This window comes from Chiloscyllium plagiosum, unplaced genomic scaffold (genome assembly GCF_037043375.1).
Source record: "Chiloscyllium plagiosum isolate Xiang-an unplaced genomic scaffold, Cpla_swu_hap1 HiC_scaffold_16, whole genome shotgun sequence".
Classification (NCBI taxonomy): Eukaryota; Metazoa; Chordata; class Chondrichthyes; order Orectolobiformes; family Hemiscylliidae; genus Chiloscyllium; species Chiloscyllium plagiosum.
In genome coordinates, this window is record NW_028270154.1 from 81,101,302 (window position 1) to 81,124,991 (window position 23,690).

A 23,690-nucleotide genomic window follows, 5' to 3' on the forward strand; every position below is an offset into this window, starting at 1 on the left:
TAGGAAAATAAAAAAATTACTTACCATCTCAGCATGGAGGGAGGTTTAGGCCTCTGACTAGCCGGCAACCTCTGGCAACCCAGAAGGATGATGTGGAGGCCTGTGACAGGCTGAGAAACTCACCTACATGCACCTATCAACTCTTAAACTAGTCATATGGCATGTGACTGAAGAGGTGTCTCAAGGGCAGTGCTTTCATTACCACTTAATGCACATCCCACTCCGCCCTCACATTTACTACCAAAAAAAAGATATGTTCCACCCTAAGGTTCAATTTACGAACATCAATTTGAGGTGTTTGGAAATGGATAATGTTTTCATTTTGGGAGCACTCAGTCAGTCTCAATACTGCCGGCTTGTTACAACATGAAATTGCTACAGGCTTCTGAAGTGGCGACAGAGGAGGTGATGGCTTAGTGGTATTGTTGCTAGGCAATTAATTCAAAGACCCAGCTAAAGTTCTGTCGACGTGGGTTCAAATACTGCCATGGTAGATGGTGGAATTTGAATTCAATAAAAATCTGGAATTAAGAGTTTAATGATGACTGTAAAACTGTTGTCAATTGTTGGGGAAAACCCCTCTTGGTCATTAATGTCCTTTAGGGAAGGAACATATCCTCACCTGGTCTGGCTTACATGTGACTCCAGAACTATAGCAACATGGTTGACTCTTAACTGCCCTCTGGTCAACTGGAAATGAGCATAAAATGCTGGCTTAGCCAGTGAATCCCACACTCTGATTGAATTAGAAAAAGCATGTTTCGTTTAATGACTTCAGGATAACCCCAAAGTACTCTCTGACCAATCAGCTATCCATGGTGTGCAAGCACTATTGTATTGTTGGGAACATGCAGCAGCTAATTTGCACACAGCAAGATCCAACAAGCAAGGAGTGATAATGGTTGATCAAGCTGCTGTTGGTTGAGTTGAAAGTATTGGTCATGGCTTTAAGGAGAATTCTCCTCGTTTTCTTTTACATCTACCCAAGAGGACAGTATACTGTCCCAACTGAAAGTTGAGACCTCCAACGATCTATCACCCCTTCAGTATTAGACTGGAACACCAGCCTGGGTAATGAGCTGACATGACTGGAGTGGATGACATTCTGACCGAGAGGTGAGAGGGCTGCAATGCAGCTGATATTCCTCGGACCCTTTCATCCAGGAGAAACTCTCTGCTTTGCACATGAACCAATTCCCAGAGGCATGTAGAGAAAATGACAAACAGTGAGGTGCCTATCTCTCCTAGTTCAGATTAATTTATTTTGTTTAACAGTTGAATGAAAACATGATAACGTGGATGCAGAATCTTTAAATCTTTGTAAGGCAGAGGTAGATAGAGTTTTCATTACCAAAGGGATGAACGATTATCGGGGATGTGCAAAATAATGGAGTTAAGGCTAAAATCAGATCAGCCATGGTCTTTTCGAATGGTGGAGCAGGTTTCAAGCGCCAAGTGGTCTACTCCTGTTCCTCGTTCATATGTTCAAGGCAGCAGCAGATTATGTTTATTCCAACATGACATTTATATTTCATAAATATGATTGAGAGTAAATTAAAAGTGAGTCCCACATGAACTAAAAACAGAGAGTGCTGGAGAAAGACATCAGTCTAGCAGCATCAGTTAAGCGAGTTAATATTTTTGACTTCAGTGACCCTTTCTCAGAATGGTTCTGGACTCGAAACATTGACTCTGCTTTTCACTCAACAGATGCCGCCAGACCTGTTGCGTTTCTCCAGCATACTCTGCTTTTGGTTCAGATTTCCAGAATCCAGAAGCTTTGTGTTTATTCATATGAACCAATATTTTTTTGCAGACAACAGCCTGATTGTGGTGGGAATTGTGGTGCCAATTGTATTGTTGCTGTGTGGCATTGCAGTAACTCTGCATTACTGCTATCGACGAAGAAACAACATCTCTCCGAAGGACATCAAGAACTTAGGGCCTGATGACAAACAGTTCTGGTAATTTGACCTTTGTGTCTAACTTATCTCACATTTTCAGAGGGAATCTCTGTCACCTCCATTATTCTTTTATGTGACACTAATTTTACTCATGAACTGATTCCAGCTATTCTCCTATGAGCAAGAAGGTCCAGGCTACAATTTCCTTTAAGAAAATTGGGGCTCCTCAGGGAGCCAGTCTGTATCTTCTCATCACTCGATTGTTCTGCTGGGTCAGGGATTCCAAATGACATCTGTCCTTTTGCAAATAACTTGCTAACCATAGATAGCCATCATAAACATAGATACTGAGGGAATATTCAGCCTTTGTTCCTCCTTTACCTCAGAGTATTTGGAATTATTTGAAGTTGACCTCAGTGACCCAGGTCACAAACTCTATAAGAAACCTTTGGGTGACTAATATCTTAGGAGGTTAAACCATATTGCTACCATGATTTGTCAAGAGGGGAGTCCAGGAATCTGTCCACCAAAAATTGAACTGGGCTATTCTGGCACCTCCTAGTGATCACTGCGGGAGTGGCAACTGAAGTGTGGGTCCCCTGACCTTTGCAAATACATATGGAGGAGTGGACCAAGCAAATTGAAAGACAATGAGAGTGAGCAACGCTCTCCATAGGAAATGGAAAGATTTCATACCAAACTTTCCTGAAATTTTATTTGCATTTATTTTTTCAGAATGATTAGGGATTGGAAACAAAATATGATGTCATAAAGCTGCTGAAGGTTAAGGCAGTTTTTCTCAATGACGTGAAGAGATGTCCAATGCTATAAGCTGCTGAATTGGGTTGTGATATGTAAAGACTACAGCATTGTCTCTCAGATGCTCCTGTCCATCCTCTCTTTTAAAGAGATTTTTCACAGTTATCCCAAGCTTTGATACCACTCCATCAGTCTACAATTTTTTTACAATCCTCCATCTTCTATATAGTGTCTCAGCCTAATACAGAGGTTGACCCCAGATTATGTAGCGATACTGCACCATTCTAACCTGAGTGATGAGGTTATAACGCATTGTTCATAGCATTGCATTATATATGTTCTAATTGTCTAGAACCCCTTAATACTTTTGCAAAAGCAAAATACTTCAAATGCTGAGAACCTGAAATTGGAGCAGAAATTGCTGGAGAAACTCAGCAGGTCTGGCAGCATCTGTGGAGAGACAAACAGAGTTAATATTTCAAGTCTGACCCAACTCGTTCTGAGCAAGAATCAAGTTTGACTCAAACTGTTTCTGTTTCCACTGCCAAATCTGCTGATTCTTTCCAACACTTTTGCCTTTTATTCCTTCATGCTGTGACGTTGTTGTCGGGTCTAAAGCAGAAAGATTGGCTCTCAATATTATGATTGCACACCCCCACACACAAATGCATGCACATTCTGTCAAAAAACCCTGTCAAAAAACGGACAAAAGTATACATATATGCACACGCAACACACAAATACAATACAAATGGAGAGGCTGAAGCTTTGAGGCTGAGGCTATGTTCTTAAGTTCCCTCATACTGCCACAAAACCTTCACACAAACATTAATACTCAGGCTTTTAAGCATGTATACTCACACATACACATGTCTGCACACACAAACACATGCATACATGTGTGCACACACAAGCACGCACACACCAATAAATACACACATGCGTGAGCACACGCGCACACACACACACAGACAAACACATACACATTGAATCACAGAACTGTAACAACACAAAAGGAAGCCATTCAGCCCACCATGTTTGCACTACAATCGTGACTTAGTGCCATGCTCCCATCCTTTCTCCAAAGCCCTCCTCATTATTTCTGTTTAGGTAGTCATCTAATGCACTCTTGAGTACCTCTGGCCGGTCACCTGCCCCTTGACATGTGCCCTACAGCCGTTTCTGTGATATCCATGACCCTAATACCAGGAAGGCAGCACATCATCCTGAAGTCACTCTGTGATTGCGGGAACATCTGTCTGTTCTTCACTCTTCTTCCTTCTCCCCTGTGGCGCGATGAGCCTGGAGTTTGCTATTCTTCTCTGAGAAGCCATCACCTGCACCTTTATCTAGAAAGGAGGAATGAAAGTTGAGCAGGACATCAGTGGGGATGACCTGCCTGGTTCTCTTGTACTCTCTGCTGGTCCCCGTTGCCAACTCCCTGCATACCCCTAACTTGTGGTGTGACCATCTCTATCCATGTAGCTCTCAAGCTTTGGTGTTGCACCACACTGATTCCAGCAGCTACTTAAGTTATGAAACCCAGAGCTCAGCTTTCTGCAGCCATCAACGCTTATTGTACGTGTTCATCTTGGGTGCATGAAGTGTTCATTATTCCATATTCCTCATGGCTGAGCTGCCCTGACATAACTTAAGCTTACTTTTGTAGTATTAACTAGAAACTGAACATTCGAGGTAAGACTGTACATACAGGCACAGAATCTTCTAACGAGCATTAATACGTCCAGACTGAAAAGCATGTGTGCACACATATATCAATGCACATAAACATACATGCATGCACATATGCACATGCAATCGTACAGATGCAAACAATCACATGACTCTTAAACAAGGAAGAAGAAAGATCAGGTCTGACATAACTGCACACTGACACACTCTCTAGCAGACATCAGTGTGCCCATATTCCTGTAGATATAGATCATTCTGCTGTAACATGAGTTTCGTCAACACAAATTGGCTATAACACGATTGACGAAGTGTGGCCGTTGTTTGCACAACACACACTTTCAATTGAATGGATATGGCGATTTTCTATCAGTGACCTTGTACAGCATGATTTTCTATAGCAGTTTTCCACAGCACAATTTTCGATAGTGCGAGGTTACAGAGGAACACAACTGTTGTGTTATAGAACAATCTGTACGCAAGAACACGCTTGAAAATGTTCATCAAGTTCCAACCTAAAGAAATTTGTTTGTTTGCACTTTAATGGAATCGATGTTTGAAATTTACAATCTGTTATTTAAGCAGAGTATGAGCTATCCTATTTCTTTTCCCAGTGATAATAACGTGGACCAGAAAATTAAAAACGGCCACTCAAACCCAACCTTCCAAATCAGAAACAAAGATACAAAGGTAAGCTTAAGAGAAAATGGTACTAATTCAGGGGAAGGGAATATCCAGTGGAAGAGTTAACTCCATAAATGGCTCACTGGGTATTTGATAGATGATATATTGGACTGACGAGACCTGAAGGCCCCTGATTCAATTTCTAGCTTGCAGTGAGACAACTGAACCAGTGCTTGGTTACACAGCACTTAATATCAGAATGATCAGTGAGGAAGCAGATCAGTAATCGTTATTTTTCAGAGTCATCATGGCTGAATGTCAATCAGACTTGGAAGATGATCAGTATCAACTGGGATATCTTAGAACGTAGTCTTAATGTATTGCAGTACAGAGACTAGTCAAGTGAACCATGTATTCACCATCTAATTCCTGCCCATGCCCTTTTGCACTCAATGCCTTGTTCAAGATAACAATCCTCTTCCTTTTTAAAATAAGTACGAGTCAACAATAATTCCTCATTCTTCCAATCCATTGCGCAAAGAAACATTTTTCCAAACTTCGCTTTCTTTTTCTGAACTTGTGACACCCTGTTACTATTTAACCAACCATTGAAACTCTCTACTGCAACTCAACCTGCCACAACCCTCTGAAAATCTGATTAATTTAACCCTCTCAGAGCCAGTGCATTTTTTAAAAGTCTCAACTTTAATTCCAAAACCTCCTTCCTCCTAACTTTCCAATGAATCTAGGTTTCTGTTATGTATTATAGACCAGGCCAGACCCCCTTAAGAAGGTAGCCTAGACTCTAACGTTTCATTATGTTAAAGGTAGATGTGTAGTGGATATTCCAGGTGTGATGCAGCTGGTCAAGCCAATCGGCTTTAAGCAAAACAGAATTTATTTAAACAATACATTTGAAACATGAGCAAAAGAAAGTAGAATTTAGAAGAATTTAACTATTTGATAACTCGCCCGACTAAATACAGCAACTTAACTAATTAACTGTTCCGATCGAGTAACATCCTATAGACACACGTCTTGGCAAAAAGGTAAATTCAAACAGAGATTCTTACAGGCAGGAGGGAACAATATCCAGAGAGAGATCTCAGGGAAAGGTCAGTTAGGAATCATTTACTGAAGCTTGCAACCCTTCTGGTACTCACTCATCTTGTGACTATTACAGCTAAAAAACACACAGGAAAACCTGAACTGGGAAAAGGACGTCTCCCCTTCCATTGTTAAACTGTTTAAAAAATAATCCATGTCCTTAGATCCCTCGGCACCCCTGGCTTTACAAACTCTCTTCAAAAAGCTTAGGACACAAAATTCTTTTTAAAATAACAGCATTGTCATATAAGTCTAGTTGATAAACCCAAATTGGTGCAATAAAGTCCAAATGTAGCCTAACTGAGAACGTATTAACTTCAGGTGCTGCTGCAAAACACCAGCAAAGCGTTTCACCATGTACTCTTCAGAACAGATGCAAGAATATCATTTTTCAAAGGGAACAAACAATTTGTACAGCATGAGAAAAGGGAAGAGACTGGTTAACCAGGTTGACTCTTTCTAGTCAAGGTGTTGCTATGGAGATGAACCAGGAAACTTTTGTTCTCCACCACCCACCCCTCCCTGCTTAACTTGAATCTGCCTTCTCCATTTTGTATTCTACATCTATAACTACAAAACAAACAATTCAGTTTTAAAATGTAAAATAAAGAACTGCTGATGATGGAAATATGAAACAAAGACAAAATTTGCTGGAGAAACTCGACAGGTCTGGTGGCATCTATGCAGAGAAAGTAAAGTTAACTAGTTTTATTTTGTTGCATTTTTAATAGCCTTTCCTACTCACACATCAAAGCCTCTTATGTTTTTATTCCTTTTACAATGTTACCCTTCAATTCCTTTTCTCTATTCATATAAAAAATAAATAAATGTATAAAACATTACAACGTAGCTGCCCCCCAAACTGCCAGTTTGTGTCTATGCCCCTTTAGTGCTTTTAACATCAAAAAAGATGTTAGTAGTTTGATTAGATCCCCTACAGTGTGGAAACAGGTCCTTCGGCCCAACAAGTCCACACCGACCCTCCGAAGAGGAACCCACTTCCCTCTGACTAATGCACCTAACAGTATGGGCAATTTGGCATGGCCAATTCACCTAACTTGCACATCTTTGGACTGTGGGAGGAAACTCACGCAGACACAGGGAGAATATACAAACTCCACACTAACAGTCACCTGAGGCTGGAATCAAGTCTGCTACCCTGATGCTTTGAGGCAGCAGTGCTAACCACTGCACCACCGTGCCACCCCAATTTTTGACATCAGTCCTTTTATCTGCAAGATCATACATGTTTATGAAAGCAGCAAAATGTAAACTCTGATGAACATCCCATCATTGCTACTTTTTGCTTTCTAAGCAGTGGTCAGTTCAATAGTCCTCCTTGTCTCTGTCCTAATTGTTTCCTATCCCACTCTTTTCAAAGTCCACTTAAACCACATTTTTCACACTTGCCTTCATTGCTAAGACCATTGAGTATAGGAGTTGGGATTGTACAGACCATTACTGAGACTACTTTGGAGTACTGCGTACTGTTCTGGTCACCCTGCCATAGGAAGAATACTATTAAATTGGAGACAGCACAGAAAAGATTTACGAGAATGTTACCAGCATTGCAGAATTTGAATTATAAGAAGAGGCTGAATATGCTGGGACTTTTTTTCACTGGTGAGTAGGAGGCTGAGGGGTAACCTTATAAAGGTTTATAAAATCATGAGGGACATAGATACACTGGATATTGTTCCCTCCTGCCTGTAAGAATCTCTGTTTGAATTTACCTTTTTGCCAAGACGTGTGTTTATAGGATGTTACTCAATCGGAACAGTTAATTAGTTAAGTTGCTGTATTTAGTTGGGCGAGTTATCAAATAGTTAAGTTCTTCTAAATTCTGCTTTCTTTTGCTTATGTTTCAAATGTAGTGTTTAAATAAATTCTGTTTTGCCTAAAGCCGAGTGGCTTGACCAGCTGCATCACACCTGGAATATCCACTACACATCTACCTTTAACATAATGAAAAGTTAGAGTCTAGGCTATCTTCTTGAGGGGGTCTGGCCTGGTCCATAATACCTTTTTCCTAGGACAGAGGAGTTCAAAACCAGAGGGCATATCTTTTAAGGTAAGAGGCAAAAGGTGTAAATGGGACCCGAGCGGCAACCACCCTTTTCACAGAGGGTGGTTCATATCTGGAATGAACTGCCAGAGGAAGTGGTAAATGCTGGTATAGTTACAACATTTAAAAAATATTTTGACAAGTACATGAACAAGAAAATTTTAAAGGGATATGGATCAAATGCAGGCAAATAGGACTAGTTTCGTTTGGGAAACTTGGTTGACATGGACGAATTGGATGGAATGATCTTTTTCTGTGCTGTTTGACTCTATAACTCTATGATTTCATTTGTATAATTCTATAAGAGATATATACAACTGACTAAACTCAACCTGCCTTTGAAAATCTATGCCAACTGCCCCAATTATTTCCCGTTTTCTCCAGGAGTGACATGCTTTAATCCTGAATTATAGACTCAAGTAATTAGATGCAACTAAATCTAATTGGCCCATAAATTCCTGGCATTTCCTCTATTGTTAAGAGGCTAGTTAAATTAATCACTTTCCAGTCCACTGCCAAAATTAATTTCCACGTTAAGCTCACAAAATAACCAGAGCATCTACAATTTCCTTCTGCTAACTTCCCTCTAGATCTTTAAAGCTAAGATGTGGAGGTATGAAAGCTAGTGTGCTTCCAAATAAACCTGCTGGACTATAACCTGGTGTTGTGTGATTTTTAACTTTAAAGCTAATTCCACTGGCTCTCTGTCACCTTACATTTAAACCACATTTTAGGGCCATCGCTTTTTTTTAATAAATATTTTTATTGAAAATTTAACATGCTTTTACAAGTTTACAAATAAAAAACCCCCCCCCAAGTACAAACATTGATATACAATTAAATCTTAAATAAATAATAGCCAAACTCTGCCAAACAAAAGGAGAGATACCGAAAAGAAAAAAAAGACAAAACACAACTAACTACTAATCTAACCTCCAACTAACTAGAGTGTATGATTAAATCTCTTAAATTACTCAAGAAAAGAGAAAAACGACGGATAACACAGAAATTGAGTAAAGTACATGCTCGGAATGTGTTAACATCAGATCGCAACAAAGCCCGTATTCATGCGGGATTCCTCTCCCAAAGGGCCCCGGATCAGCCAGGGTCATTGTCTCAATTAGATAAGTGCCCTTAATAGAATGGCCGAAATATCTGTATCTATGTAATTCAAGTAGGGCTGCCATATTTTATGGAATAATTTGGTTTTTTGGTGCACCATATTTGTAAGGAAATCAGGGGGAATACATTCCATGATTATTCTGTGTCAATTCGAAAGTCCAGGAGGGCCCTCAGCCACCCGTTCACCAAAATATTTTTCCTTGCACAGAAAGAGAGAATGGAAAATAATCTCTTCCCGTGCACATCCAGGGAAGGTAAACTCGAAAAGCCCAAAACGAGAGATACTGGATCCACTCTAATTTCCGTTCCCAAGATTTCTGTCAAGGCATTTGCTACTTTAGTCCAATATTTATGGATCTTAAGACAAGTCCATAAGCAGTGTACAAGAGTGCCCACCTCTATTTTGCATTTCGGACACATTGGAGATGCTCCTGCCTTAAATTTTGCCAAGCAGTCTGGTGCTATATGGGCCCTGTGAAGTATCTTCAACTGAATGGCCTGGGTCTGTTGCAGATGGAGATTTTTCTGGCATTTTCCCAAATGTCATTCCAAATTTCTATGGAGATTTCCAGCCACAAATCCTGATCCCATGTTTTAAGCAGATTGTCCAGATCTTCCGATACTTCATCATGTAATAAATGATAAGGAGTGCTGACCGATGGTACCCCCATTGGCCATAACACTCTACGTTCTCTGTCTGATTTATAAAGACTATCTAATAGCGTAGTCTTCTTCTGTATGTAATCTAGAATTTGGAAGTATCGAAAGAGATCACCATTAGGTAATCCAAATTTCTGATGCAGCTGTTCAAAAGACATCAGGGCCCCTTCCTTAAACAGATCCCTAAACAGGAGATACCCCTGGATCTCCAGAGTTTGAATGTGGCATCTGTAAGCCCTGGTTGAAACCCCCATGACCCCACTATCGGAGTGTAGGGGGATGTTTTATGTGAATTGCCCTTATTTTGCTGCATTATATTCCAAGCTTTAATTATATTTATTATTATACGGCTTTTACAGTGGTCCGTAATGATTTTCCTCTTGTCTGAAAATAAGATGTTAATAAGTGGGCATTTTACTTGAGAAGCCTCGATGTCCAGCCTGATTGATTGTGGGTCAGATAAGACCCAATCAGCTATGTAGCTTAATAGGGAACTTAACTGATATTTCCTAAAATCTGGAAAATCCAGTCCTCCCCTTGCCTGTGGAAGCTGTACCTTCCTCAGCTTAATGAGGGGCCGTCTATGATTCCAGATGAAGGAACCCAGCCAGCCTTACAGTTTGCATAGTACCAACGCGGCAGCATCACCGGGAGCATTCTCATAGGGTATAGGAGACAGGGCAGGACATTCATTTTAATTAGTGCTATTCTGCCTAACCAGGAAATTGGAAGGTCTCCCTATCGTTGGAGGTCCTGCCTTACCCCCTCCAGTAAATGCACAAAGTTAGCCTTGTATAGCTGGCCAAGTACTGGGGTGATAAAAATGCCTAAATATAAGAAACCCTCCAGGGACCACCGAAAGGGAAAGTGGGATCCGTCCGATAGGTGGGATATACTAGCAAAGCCACCCATTGGCATAGCCTCTGATTTTGAAAAATTAATTTTGTAGCCTGAAAATGCACTAAATGTATTAATAACTTGGATTAAGCGAGGCACGGACATCAAAGGATTACTGAGGAATAGGAGAATATCATCTGTATAAAGGGTAATTTTATGTTTACCTGTACCAATCCTCAGGGCCGTTATATTAGAGTCAGCCCGAATAGCTTCTGCTAGTGGCTCAATTATTAGCGTAAATAGTAATGGTGAGAGAGGACATCCCTGACAGCAGCCACTATCCACACTGAAGCTATCCGAGCCTAGTCCACTGGTAATCACAACTGCTTTGGGATCATTATACAGTGTTGAGACCCATTTGGCAAATACCTTTCCAATGCCAAACCTTTCCAATGTGTAAAACAGGTATGACCATTCAACCCTGTCGAATGCCTTTTCCGCGTCTAATGAGACTACAACTCCTGGTATTTTTTCCTGATGGCAGGCTTGAATCACATTCAAACTCTTCTAACATTATTGGATGATCTACTGCCCTTAATAAACCCCATCTGATCCTCCCTTATGATATATGGCAATACCCTTTCTAGCCTCAATGCTAACGTTTTAGAAAGGATTTTAAGATCTACATTTTGCAAGGATATTGGTCTGTATGACGCGCAATCTTCTGGGTCCTTTCCTTTTTTTGAGAATAAGAGAGATATTTGCCTCTTTCAGTGAAGGCGGGAGACAGCCCTGACTGTATGAGTAGCTATACTTGTCCATAAATGGGCCAGCCAGTATTCCTGTAAATTCTTTGTAGAATTCAGCTTGAAATCCATCTGGGTTGAAACTTTATTGCTGGAACAGCACAGCAGGTCAGGCAGCATCCAGGGAACAGGAGATTCGACGTTTCGGGCACAGGCCCTTCTTTGGCCTGTGCCCGAAACGTCGAATCTCCTGTTCCCTGGATGCTGCCTGACCTGCTGTGCTGTTCCAGCAATAAAGTTTCAACTTTGATCTCCAGCATCTGCAGACCTCACTTTCTCCTCGATGAAATCCATCTGGGCCAGGTGGCTTACTGTTCTGAAGTTGCCTGATTGCGTCAAGTATTTCTTGGATTGTTAGGGGAACATTCAGGACCGATACCTGTTCCGGGGTTAGGTCTGGAAAGGTCAAGTCAAAAATGACTGCATCCTCCTAGCTCTATCTTCGCAATCCTGCGATTTATATAAATCAGAATAAAATTTTCTGAAGATTGCATTAATCCTTTTGTGATCGTGAGTCAGAGTACCCGCACTTTCCTTGATAGATGTGATAGTTTGAGGGGCCTTTTTTTTCTTTGCGAGAAATGCTAAGTATCTACCAGGTTTATCGCCAAATTCCTATAACCTTTGTTTTGCAAATAATATTTCTCTCTTGGCCGTTTGGGTAAGCGTGGTGTTTAGAGCTGTCCTAAGGGCCATAATTTGATAATAGAAGGTCTGTCAGCGTATGCTGTTTGAGCTGCTTTTAAGCGAGCTTCAAGCAGACGCTGTTGTTCTCCTTTTAATTTTTTCTCGGTCGCCGAGTATGAAATGATCAAACCTCACACGTAAGCTTTGATGGTCTCCCACATCATTGATGGGTTGCTAGCCGTACCTGAATTGATTTTCAAAAAAGTTTTAAATTCTTGAGAGAAGTACTTTACAAATTTACTATCTTTCATCAGGAAAGAATCCATACGCCAATGCCGGGGGGATGTCTCATTGTTCCTCGCCTTGATTTCCATATATACAGCAGCGTGATCAGAAATTATTATACTACCTATTTTACAGGATGATATGGAATTTTAAAAAATCGAAGGGGCAAAAAAACATATCAATTGTAGTGTGTCATTTATGTGGATTGGAGTAAAAAGAAAAATCTCTGCCCTGTGGGTGAAGGCATCTCCACATATCTACTAGTCCTAATTCTTTGTTCAGATCCATCAATTGTCTGGATCTGGGGGATACTCCTGCAGTATTCTTGGGAATCCTATCTATTCCCGGGTCCATAATACAATTAAAGTCTCCTCCTATAATTGTATGACGAGCACCGAGAGCCATCAATTTGGAGAAGGCTTCATTATAAATTTAAAAGGATGTGCCGGGTGACAATACAGATTTAAGATCCCATATTCCTCTCCATTTATAAGGGCTTTAATTAGAATATATCGTCCAGATTCGTCTTTTATCTGATTTAGGATTTTGAAAGGGAGATTCTTCCGAGTAAGGATGACAACTCCCCTACTTTTTGAGCTGAAGGAAGAAAAGAAGGCCTGATCAAATCCACCCTGTCGTAATTTCAAATGTTCTTTATCCAATAAATGTGTCTCCTGTAGGAGAGCTATACCAACCCTTTCTTTCTTGCGGTTTGATAATATTTTCTTCCTTTTGATTGGTGAATTACTCCCCTTGACATTCCAGGTGCACCATTTATTCGAATGACTAACCATAATCGTCCGGGCAAGTCCGAGACCCCTCGGGAGAAGAAGCCCCATCCAAAACATCCCAAGCATAGAACATATAAAATTCACAAAAAGAGAGGCTCTTTAATACACTCACAACAAGAGAATAAAAAACTATTTCAAAACAGAAAAATTATAAAACATATTTAAATGGAGATTTTCCCTGATTAAAACGTGTTGGCTGTAATGCAACTACATCGGCAACACTTTAAGCACTATTTCTAAAGCGCGATTTTTCTCTAAGAAGAACGCAACCATCATGTTACAGAAGAACGACCTATCATAACCCATCTCTGAGGATTCTAGAGTCTCTTCATCTGTCTTGTTTGTGATAACTGATGTCATATTCTCTGGTTTCGGTTCTTTGCTGTTACCAATCCTTCTTCCTAAATATTTTCTAATCATCCATTACCTCACATGTGGAGCAGATAAGAATTGTGTCCTCCTTTCTAAACTGAGTTTAAAGGTCGGTCTAGTTATCAGTGGTAGAACACAAGTTCAGTCAGCTCACTGGACATCATCGAATGTAGATTGGGGCTGTTAATCTGGTTTTATCAGGGAGCCCTGACTAACATGAAAAGATTGATCACTGATGAGCCTTAACAGAAGAGGCATTTGTCTAAACGACAATGTAACTTAATACAGGAACAGGTTACAGAAACCATAACTCCTAAAGGCTATTAGGAGTAGTGAGAAACACATCTGCTTCATTGAGGAACTCATGCAAATCCCCCAACTTTCTGCACTCAAAGACTGTGCTGTCATCAGGATGGGTGGAGCTGGAATTGAATCTAGGTCCCTGGTGCTCTGAGGCAGCAGTGCGAACCACTGACCCACCATGTCACCGCAGTGCTGGCCATTCCTGGTCAACTGGTCCATTACCTTAGCTGGAGGACCTTTAATCTGAATTCTCTTTACAGAGAGGTCCTTCTCTCTTAACTCAGGTCATTTCCACTTAGAATCCCCTGGGGAACCTATAATCTCACGAAAGCCCACCATGGAAGGCAGTTGCTCTGTTGAAACAAATACTTTCTTTCTTGGAGCATCCTGGATTTCTCGATCAGATAATATCTTTCTGACTGGAACTGGTAATCCTTTTTCCTTTTTAACCATTTCCTGAAATCTGTGGACGTTGGCCTGGTTTTCATGGAGTCACATGTGGCTTATCTCCAATTTCTTCAAACAAATATTTACTCTCAGTCTGCGGATACAGTTCTGTTGAAGCATGCAAGTGCTCTACTTGAGGCGGTACAGTGGCTAGCACTGTTGCCTCATAGCAGCAGGGACCTGGGTTCGATTCTACCCTCAGGTGACTTTGGAGTATTATGCGTGGGTTTCTTCTGGGTGCTCTGGTTTCCTCCCACAGTCCAAAGATGTGTAGATTAGGTGGAATGACTGTGCTAAAATACCTTGTAATGTGCAGGCTAGGGGGGGTTAGCCGTGGGAAAATGCATGGTTATGGGGGGTCTTGGTGGGATGCTCTTTAGAGGGTCAGTGTGGACTCGATGGGCCAAATGGCTTGCTTCCACACTGTAGGAATTCTGCACTTCAATTTACTGAGCAGGTTGGATGTCATCAGCCACCTTGTGTGGGTGTTCTGGTGGTAAACTAGACTTTTTCATATCCTGAGTCTTGTTATTGGAAGATTGCTGCACATGCAGCATTATCTTTGTACCTGGCATCGATTGTTCTGCTTCAGAAGGCACATGAATGAACATTTTCACTTGTCCTCAAAAGCATTCCTTCTTGTTAACAGAATCACAAACTCACAGAAAAATGTCATGACACAGAACGAGGCTATGTCATCCATTTGCATCTGCACTGACTCTCCACATGTCTTCGTCCCACTCTCTGGTCTTTCCCACATACCCTTGTACATTCTGTCTATTTGTAGCAAACTTTGTTTTAACTGGCAACTTATGAATAGGCGCTCTCTATAAACTAGCAAGAGTTGTATAATTCAAGTATTGGAATTTTACTGTATAATTATGATCTCCGTGACTTCAATAAGGCGCTCGACAAGGTTCCCCATGGGACACTGATTAGCAAGGTTAGATCTCATGGAAAACAGGGAGAACTAGCCATTTGGATACAGAACTGGCTCAAAGGTAGAAGACAGAGGGTGGTGGTGGAGGGTTGTTTTTCAGACTGGAGGCCTGTGACCAGTGGAGTGCCACAAGGATGGGTGCTGGGTCCTCTACTTTTTGTCATTTACATAAATGATTTGGATGCGAGCATAAGACGAAAAGTTAGTAAGTTTGCAGATGACACCAAAATTGGAGGTGTAGTGGACAGCGAAGAGGTTTACCTCAGATTAAAATAGGATCTGGACCAAATGGGCCAATGGGCTGAGAAGTGGCAGATGAAGTTTAATTCAGATAAATGCGAGGTGCTGCATTTTGGGAAAACAAATCTTAGCAGGACTTATACACTTAATGCTAAGGTCCTAGGGAGTGTTGCTGACCAAAGAGACCTTGGAGTGCAGGTTCATAGCTCCTTGAAAGTGGAGTTGCAGGTAGATAGGATAGTGAAGAAGGCATTTAGTATGCTTTCCTTTATTGGTCAGAGTATTGAGTACAGGAGTTGGGAGGTCATGTTGCGGCTGTACAGAACATTGGTTAGGCCACTGTTGGAATATTGCATGCAATTCTGGTCTCCTTCCTATCGGGAAGATGTTAGATTAGATTAGATTAGATTAGATGACATTACACTGTGGACACAGGCCCTTCGGCCCAACAAGTCCACACCGCCCCGCGAAGCGTAACCCACCCATACTCCTACATTTACCCCTTACCTAACACTACAGGCAATTTAGCACGGCCAATTCACCTGATCTGCACATCTTTGGACTGTGGGAGGAAACTGGAGCACCCGGAGGAAACCCACGCAGACATGGGGAGAACGTGCAAACTCCACACATTGTGAAACTTGAAAGAGTTCAGAAAAGATTCACAAGGATGTTGCCAGGGTTGGAGGATTTGAGCTACAGGGAGAGGCTGAACAGGCTGAGGCTGTTTTCCCTGGAGCGTCGGAGGCTGAGGGGTGACCATATAGAGGTTTACAAAATTATGAGGGGCATGGATTGGGGAAATAGGCAAAGTCTTTTCCCTGAGGTCAGGGAGTCCAGAACTAGAGGGCATAGGTTTAGGGTGAGAGGGGAAAGATATAAAAGAGACCTAAGGGGCAACTTTTTCACCCAGAGGGTGGTACGTGCATGGAATGAGCTGCCAGAGGATGTGGTGGAGGCTGGTACAGTTGCAACATTATGGGTATATGAATAGGGAGGGTTTGGAGGGATATGGGCCGGGTGCTGGCAGGTGGGATCAGATTGGGTTGGGATATCGGGTCGGCATGGACGGGTTGGAATGAAGGGTCTGTTTCCATGCTGTACATCTCTACGATGACCGAGTAGTCAGTTGAGGGTGCAAGTGAGAAGGCTCTCTGTTGGTAAGTTTTATTTAAGGCAAAGTTGCATTATTATTTAAGTAATTCACTCTATAAATGAAGTAGAACAGTGATGTGCAGACCTTTGCATTAGGTTTATATTAGTTAGTTTTCACATTGATTATGTGAACCTCTTGATTCAATCAAATAACTTGATCAACTGAAACACTCCAGGTCTAGTAGGTGCTGGATAATGAGAAGTCAGTTGTGTGTGATCATCTACTGCCCTCTTGAATGCCTCAATTGTACCTGCTTCCACTTCCATGCTGTGCATTCCATATTCTGACTACATGCTGTGTAAAATAAAATCTCACATCAAATTTGCTTCTTTATATCTGTGCCATTCTGAGTGGGGAGAACTTCCCCCTATCTACTCAATCCAACCCTCACAGTGTGGAATAGTTCCCTAATGTCAATATTGGTGATCTCACAGGGTTGCACGATGTGTCTCGGAAGCCCGATGAAATCATCTACCAGTTGGACCCTTGATCTGTTGTCTGAAAACCGTTTACTCCTGGACCAGTTGTTATCTGGGAGGTAGTTGACATCCTGTAGCTACCTTAAGGATATTGTGGTCAATACATCCATGGAGGCTCAAGGTGAATAGTGTTGATTGTGAATTAGGCAAGCACTTCCTGCTTATATGTTTTGAGCTGCAGTCTATGATAATAACAGTTATTCCACTTGTGCCATGTTTTCTCATCTCTTTCAGCTGGGACTTCTGATTTCTCAGCCAAGATAACTGATTTGATACCAGTTCTCACCTTTACTGAGCTTAAAAGTAACTTGCCATTGACATAAATGGATTCCGTGAAATCTGAATTCCTGGAACAACAAGCTCTCCTAGGAATGCCTCCTTTTCCAATGGAGGTATATCACTTAATACAGCTATCTTCTAAAGGAGGTGGTGCAACCACACTGACCTTGTTCTATGTTTCAGCATTTGGCTGTTTGCGAAAATGAAACTGTGTCTTGCTTCTGCACACCTTTTGGAAGTGGCCTGCAGTTTGACAAATTTAGTATTCTTGGTCACGGTAGGGTAATGTCTATGCTTGTGAGGCCTTGTTGTTCCAAAGTGCTGACAGTCTTAGCATCTGCTGTTTGGATTTTCTCTGGGTTGGATTCTCACATGTCTCTTCACAGAGTGTAGAGATCTTCAGCACAGAAAGACCCTTCACCCATCACCGCTGTTACATATTTTATAAAGTAGACAGTCTCTGTGGTTGTCTTGCTGTTCACCTGTCAGGATTTGTCTATAGTCTTTCTGGTTTTGCTTCTAGTATACTTTAAGTAACTTTCTCTGATGTCAAATCTTCCTTCATTTAAGAAAGAATTAGAGAAATCTGACAAAGAAACATCAGTAGTTCCTGCAATAATTCTGTCTCTTCTGAATTCCGATTTCAACATACTGGAGCTGTAGATATTCACCAATCTGTAGAGATCACTGTTGAAATTGTCCTCTGGAAATTGAACTCTCTGCTATTAAAACTTGCCTGTTCAAGAATTTTGTTCATTCTTAAATTGAAGTCACCATTCAAAGCTATTAGAATGTTGTCAGAAATATGTAGGCTTTTTATTATGGTGAGGATTAATAACAACATTCACAATAAGACCCAATGAATATATTAGTGCATTATCTGTTCTGCTTCATACTTATTACTTAATTTTAAAGCAATTCTATACCCTAGGAATTGTCCTAGAGTTTTAGAGTCATCCAGCACGGACACTGACCCTTCGGTCCAAACAGTCCGTGCCGAATAGAATCCCAAACTAAACTAGTCCCATCTGCCTGCTCCCGACTCATATCCCTCCAAACATTCCCTATTCATGTGTCCATAAAATGCCTTTTAAACCATCGTAATTTTACTCGCATCCACCTCAGGAAGTTCATTCCACACTTGAACCACCCTCTGTGTAAAAAATTTGGCTCATGTCTTTTTTAAATCTCTCTCCCCTCACCTTAAAAATGTGCCCCCTACTCTTGAAATTCCTCATCTTAGGGAAAAGATGACCACCATCAACTTTATCTATACCTCTCATTATTTTATAAACTATCAGGTCAACCGCCTAAGCGCCAGTGAAAAATGTCCCAGCCAATCCAGTCTTTCCTTATAACTCAAACCTTCCATCCATGGCAACATCCTGCGAAATCTCTTCTGAACCCTCTCCAGCTTGACAATATCCTTCCTGTAATTGTGTGACCAGAACTGGACACAGTAATACAGAAGAGGTCTCACCAATGTCTTGTACAACTTGAGCTTCTTTTGGTCCATTTCTGGTCTTAATCCTACTTGGCAGTATTAACTCTCTGTTCTTGTATTGAAAATGATAAATTTAGATGTTTGCAAAGATAGTGCTGGAGAATGGGACGAGCTGGGCAGCTCTTTCAATTGTGTGTCAAATAGCCTCCCTCTGTACTGTAAAATTCTATGATTTTATACTTAATATATTTACTATGGTTATCATTGTACAGCTATTTTAAACCCATAAGCTTCCCTCCATCAAGTTTAGGCAACACCACTCCTAGATAAACCATCATTTCTCACACAGTGAGAATAGTCTCTTAGGTGAATTACTGGAAGGTAGTTGGACATAACAGAACTGAACTGATCTCCACCAGCATTCAGAATAGAACTTTCAGTGCTATATCACTGGTTGCTGGAACAGGAGTATGCAGAGGTGAATACATTTGGACAGGGGAAGAAAGGATGTGGAGAAGACAAAAATAACTCTTAATTTTCTTTCTTTTTTTTCCAGAGTGGACAACAGCAGAGTCCTGCACTGCCTCAAAAACCAGTATTACCTCACTCTTTTCATTCTCAGCGTCCTGTTTTAATACTACCAAGCCTTCGGCCTACCTGTCCAACCAGTGACGATCAGCAGGACAGCAGAGTGCCCACCCCTGTTGCAGCACGGGTTCAGTCTCCAGCATCTTTAGAATATGCCAATATTAAACCCTTAAAACAAACACCTCCGAATAGACCCTTGCCAGCGGATCCACTCCCAAAGACTTCAAAGGTAGATATTTAATGCTTACCCTATTTATTATTCATTCATGCACTGGATGAGAGTGTCACTGGCTAGGCCAGCATTTATTGCTCATCCCTAATTACCCAGAGGGACAGTTAAGAGTCAATCACCTGTCGTGGGTGTGAAGTCACATGTAGGCCACACCAGGTAAGTACGGCAGTTTCTTTCCCTCCAAGACATTAGTGAACTTAGAGTCATAGAGATGTACAGCATGGAAACAGACCCTTCGGTCCAACCCATCCATGCCGACCAGATATCCCAACCCAATCTAGTCCCACCTGCCAGCACCCGGCCCATATCCCTCCAAACCCTTCCTATTCATATACCCATCCAAATGCCTTTTAAATTTTGCAATTATACCAGTTTCCACCACTTCCTCTGGCAGCTCATTCCATTCAGATACCACCTGTGTGAAAAAGTTGCCCCTTAAGTCTCTTTTATATCTTTCTCCTCTCACTCTAAACCTATGCCCTCTAGTTCTGGTCTCCCTGACCCCAGGGAAAAGACTTTGTCTGTTTATCCTATCCATGCCCCTCATAATTTTGTAAACGTCTATAAGATCACCCCTCAGCCTCCGACGCTCCAGGGAAAACAGCCCCAGCCTGTTCAGCCTCTCCCTATAGCTCAAATCCTCCAACCCTGGCAACATCCTTGTAAATCTTTTCTGAACCCTTTTACGTTTCACAACATCTTTCCAATGGGAAGGAGACCAGAATTGCATGCAATATTCCAACAGTGGCCTAACCAATGGCCTGTACAGCCACAACATGACCTCCCAACTCCTGTACTCAATACTCTGACCAAGAAAGGAAAGCATACCAAAAGCCTTCTTCACTATCCTATCTACCTGCGACTCCACTTTCAAGGAGCTATGAACCTGCACTCCAAGGTCTCTTTGTTCAGCAACACTCCCTAGGACCTTACCATTAAGTGTATAAATCCTGCGAAGATTTGCTTTCCCAAAATGCAGCACCTCGCATTTATCTGAATTAAACTCCATCTGCCACTTCTCAGCCCATTGGCCCATCAGATCAAGATCCTGTTGTAATCTGAGGTAACCTTCTTTACTGTCCATGGGCTTTCCCAACAATCAACAACAGATTCATGGTCATTCATTAATCTCATAATTCCAAATTTTTATTGAATTCAAATTGCACTGTCTGCCTTGTTGGGCTTTGAACCCAGGTGTCCAGAATATGATCTGGGCGTCTGGATCAGTAGTTCATGATAATACCACTAGGTCATTGCCTAACCCTGATAAGATGTGAAACAACATGTGTGGAAGCTGAGGCTTTCAGTATCTTAGAGAAGGCTATGTGTGTCTTTCTGGCAAATCAAGCATAATGTGGGTTGAAACCAGATGCGTCTCAACTCTAACCTGAAAGTCAGCCCGGATAACAGCATAAGAAAGCAGCTGATCTTCTCTGGGTGGTTATAAAGAACATAAAAATTTAACAGCACATCAGTACTGTTCCTCCCCTAATGCATGATGTGGATGAGCCACTGTTGGACTGGGGTGGACAAAGTTAAGAATCACACAACATTAGGTCATAGTCCAACAGGTTTATTTGGAAGCACTAGCTTTTGGAGAACTGCTCCTTCATCAGATAGCTAGCGGAGCAGAATCATAGGATACAGAATCTATAGCAAAAGAGGGTAGTGTCATATAACTGATGCCATATATTGAACAAACCTAGATTGCTGTCGTCTTTGATCTTTGAGAATGGGTTGCAAGTTTCGATTCATTATTATGTAAATCCCGGAAGTTCTTTCAATTATTTACATATTCATGAATCGACTGTTGTGTGGTACAGCCAAAAATTCCACGTTTTTTTCCACCCTGCTTGATTCTCCTGAGGCCGGATATAGGTTAGGGAAGATGTCAGATGTTGATTCTTTACACAGAGTTAAAAATCACACAACACCTGTCCAACACCGGCATCTCCAAATCATCTTTACACAGAGAGTGGTGGGTGCGTGAAACGCACTGCTAGCATTGGTAGTAGAGTGAGATACATTAGGGAGAAAGTGAGGACTGCAGATGCTGGAGATCAGAGTCAAAATGTGTGGTGCTGGAAAAGCACAGCAGGTCAGGCAGCATCCGAGGAGCAGGCGAGTCGATGTTTTGAGCATAAGCTCTTCATCAGGAATGTGGAATGATGGAACATGGAGTTCCTGATGCAGAGCTTATGCTCAAAACGTCGACTCTCCTGCTCCTCGGATGCTGCCTGACCGGCTGTGCTTTTCCAGCAACACATCTGTTGACTCAGATACCTTCGGGACATTTATTCGACTCTTGGATAGGCACATGGATGATAGTAAAATGAACAGTACGTAGGTTAGTCTGATCTTAGAGTAGGATAAAAGGTCGGCACAACGTCGAGGGCTGAAGGACCTGTACTTTGCTGTATTGTTCTATGTTCTAGGAAACAGGCCCACTCCTATTAGGAAGCAAATTTACAGAGTGACAATTTCATCCAGACCCTGTCTCTGGACAATTTTTAAATTTTTGCAAGGTGAGGTTTATCAGCTGCCAGTTTTTACACCAGCTGGAGGGAGACAGGTGGAGTTTTATGAGTAAGTAATTCTTAGGGATAAAGTGATTGCTTTAAAGTTTTTAGTTTAGCCAACTGCAGAGATTAACAGTTCAGCTCATATTGTTTATTTGAGGGATTAATGGGCTATTGGATGCAATCCAGCTTTTTAATATATTTATCAACACTTGTTAACTACTTAATAGACACATTAAAAAACTGGATTGCTTCCAAGACTCTATAAACCCTTCAAATGTTTTCCTATCTTCCTGGTGGTGGAATTTGAATAAAGATTCGTGCACTTTGTGTCTTTCACTGTGTCTCACCCCTGCACACACACACCATGGGTGCTGGGGGAAAAAATAAGCACTACCGCACTTAGGTGGTAGTGTGGGGGTTAAAATAAAAATAAAAATTTAAAAAAACCTTCAAATAAACAATTGGACTCTTGACAATATTTATGTCGCTGCTTTGCAGAGTCATGCTGTTTATCTGGAGGATGTATGGGCTCCTGTGAGGTGGCATAGTGGCTCAGTGGTTAGTATTGCTGCCTCACAGTGCTAGGGACCCAGGTTCAATTCCAGCCTTGGGTGACTGTCTGTGTGGAGTTTGCACATTCTCCCTGTGTCTGCATGGGTTTCGTTTGGTGCTCTGGTTTCCTCCCATTGTCCAAAAGTGTGCAGGTTAAGTGAATTGGCCTTGCTGAATTGTTCAGGGATGTGTAGGTTAAATGTACAAGTCAGGAGTAAATATAGGGCAGGGGAATGTGTCTGGCTGGGTTACTCTCCAGAGGTTCAGTGTGGACTTGTTGGACCGAAGGGCATGTTTCCACACTGTCGGGATTCTAATTCTAAAATGGTATCATTTATAGGGTGGCACGATAGCTCAGTGGTTTTCACTGTTGCCTCACATTGCCAGGGACCTGGGTTTGATTCCAGCCTCAGGCAATTGACTGTGTGGAGTTTGCACATTCTCCCTGTGTCTGCGTGGGTTTCCTCCCACAATCCAAAGATGTGCAGGCTAGGTGAATTGGCCATGCTAAATTGCCTGTAGCATTCAGGGATGTTAGGTTAGAGGTAGATGTTGGGGAATGGGTCTGGATGGGATACTCTTCAGAGGGTTGGTGTGGACTTGTAGGGCCGAAAGACCTGTTTCCACACTGTAGCGATTCTATGAAATCTGTACATTTAGGTTTTAACTTATTTTTGAGATCTTTCTGAGATTTTGTACGACAGGAATGGACAGGAGTGAAGGTAAGCTTTTTATCTAGCTTGTTCCGGAGTCAGTCTGGCTCCCATTTGTATCTCCATTCCCACTACAGGTGTGCCTCTTTGGATGGCATACCTGTGGACCTCTCCAGGCCCCTGCCAACCATCGATCCGTGTTCCCTG

At 41.7% G+C, this 23,690-nt stretch overlaps 1 protein-coding gene across 1 annotated transcript in view; it reads left to right on the forward strand.

The window, feature by feature from the left end:
• Positions 1 to 23,690, forward strand: part of adam19b (ADAM metallopeptidase domain 19b) — a 172,821-nt gene that overhangs the window by 137,567 nt on the left and 11,564 nt on the right. The window contains exons 19-21 of the mRNA XM_043703984.2: positions 1,817 to 1,964; positions 4,967 to 5,042; positions 19,493 to 19,753. Coding sequence (XP_043559919.2) covers positions 1,817 to 1,964; positions 4,967 to 5,042; positions 19,493 to 19,753 — 485 coding nt within the window. The remainder of the gene's footprint in view (positions 1 to 1,816; positions 1,965 to 4,966; positions 5,043 to 19,492; positions 19,754 to 23,690) is intronic.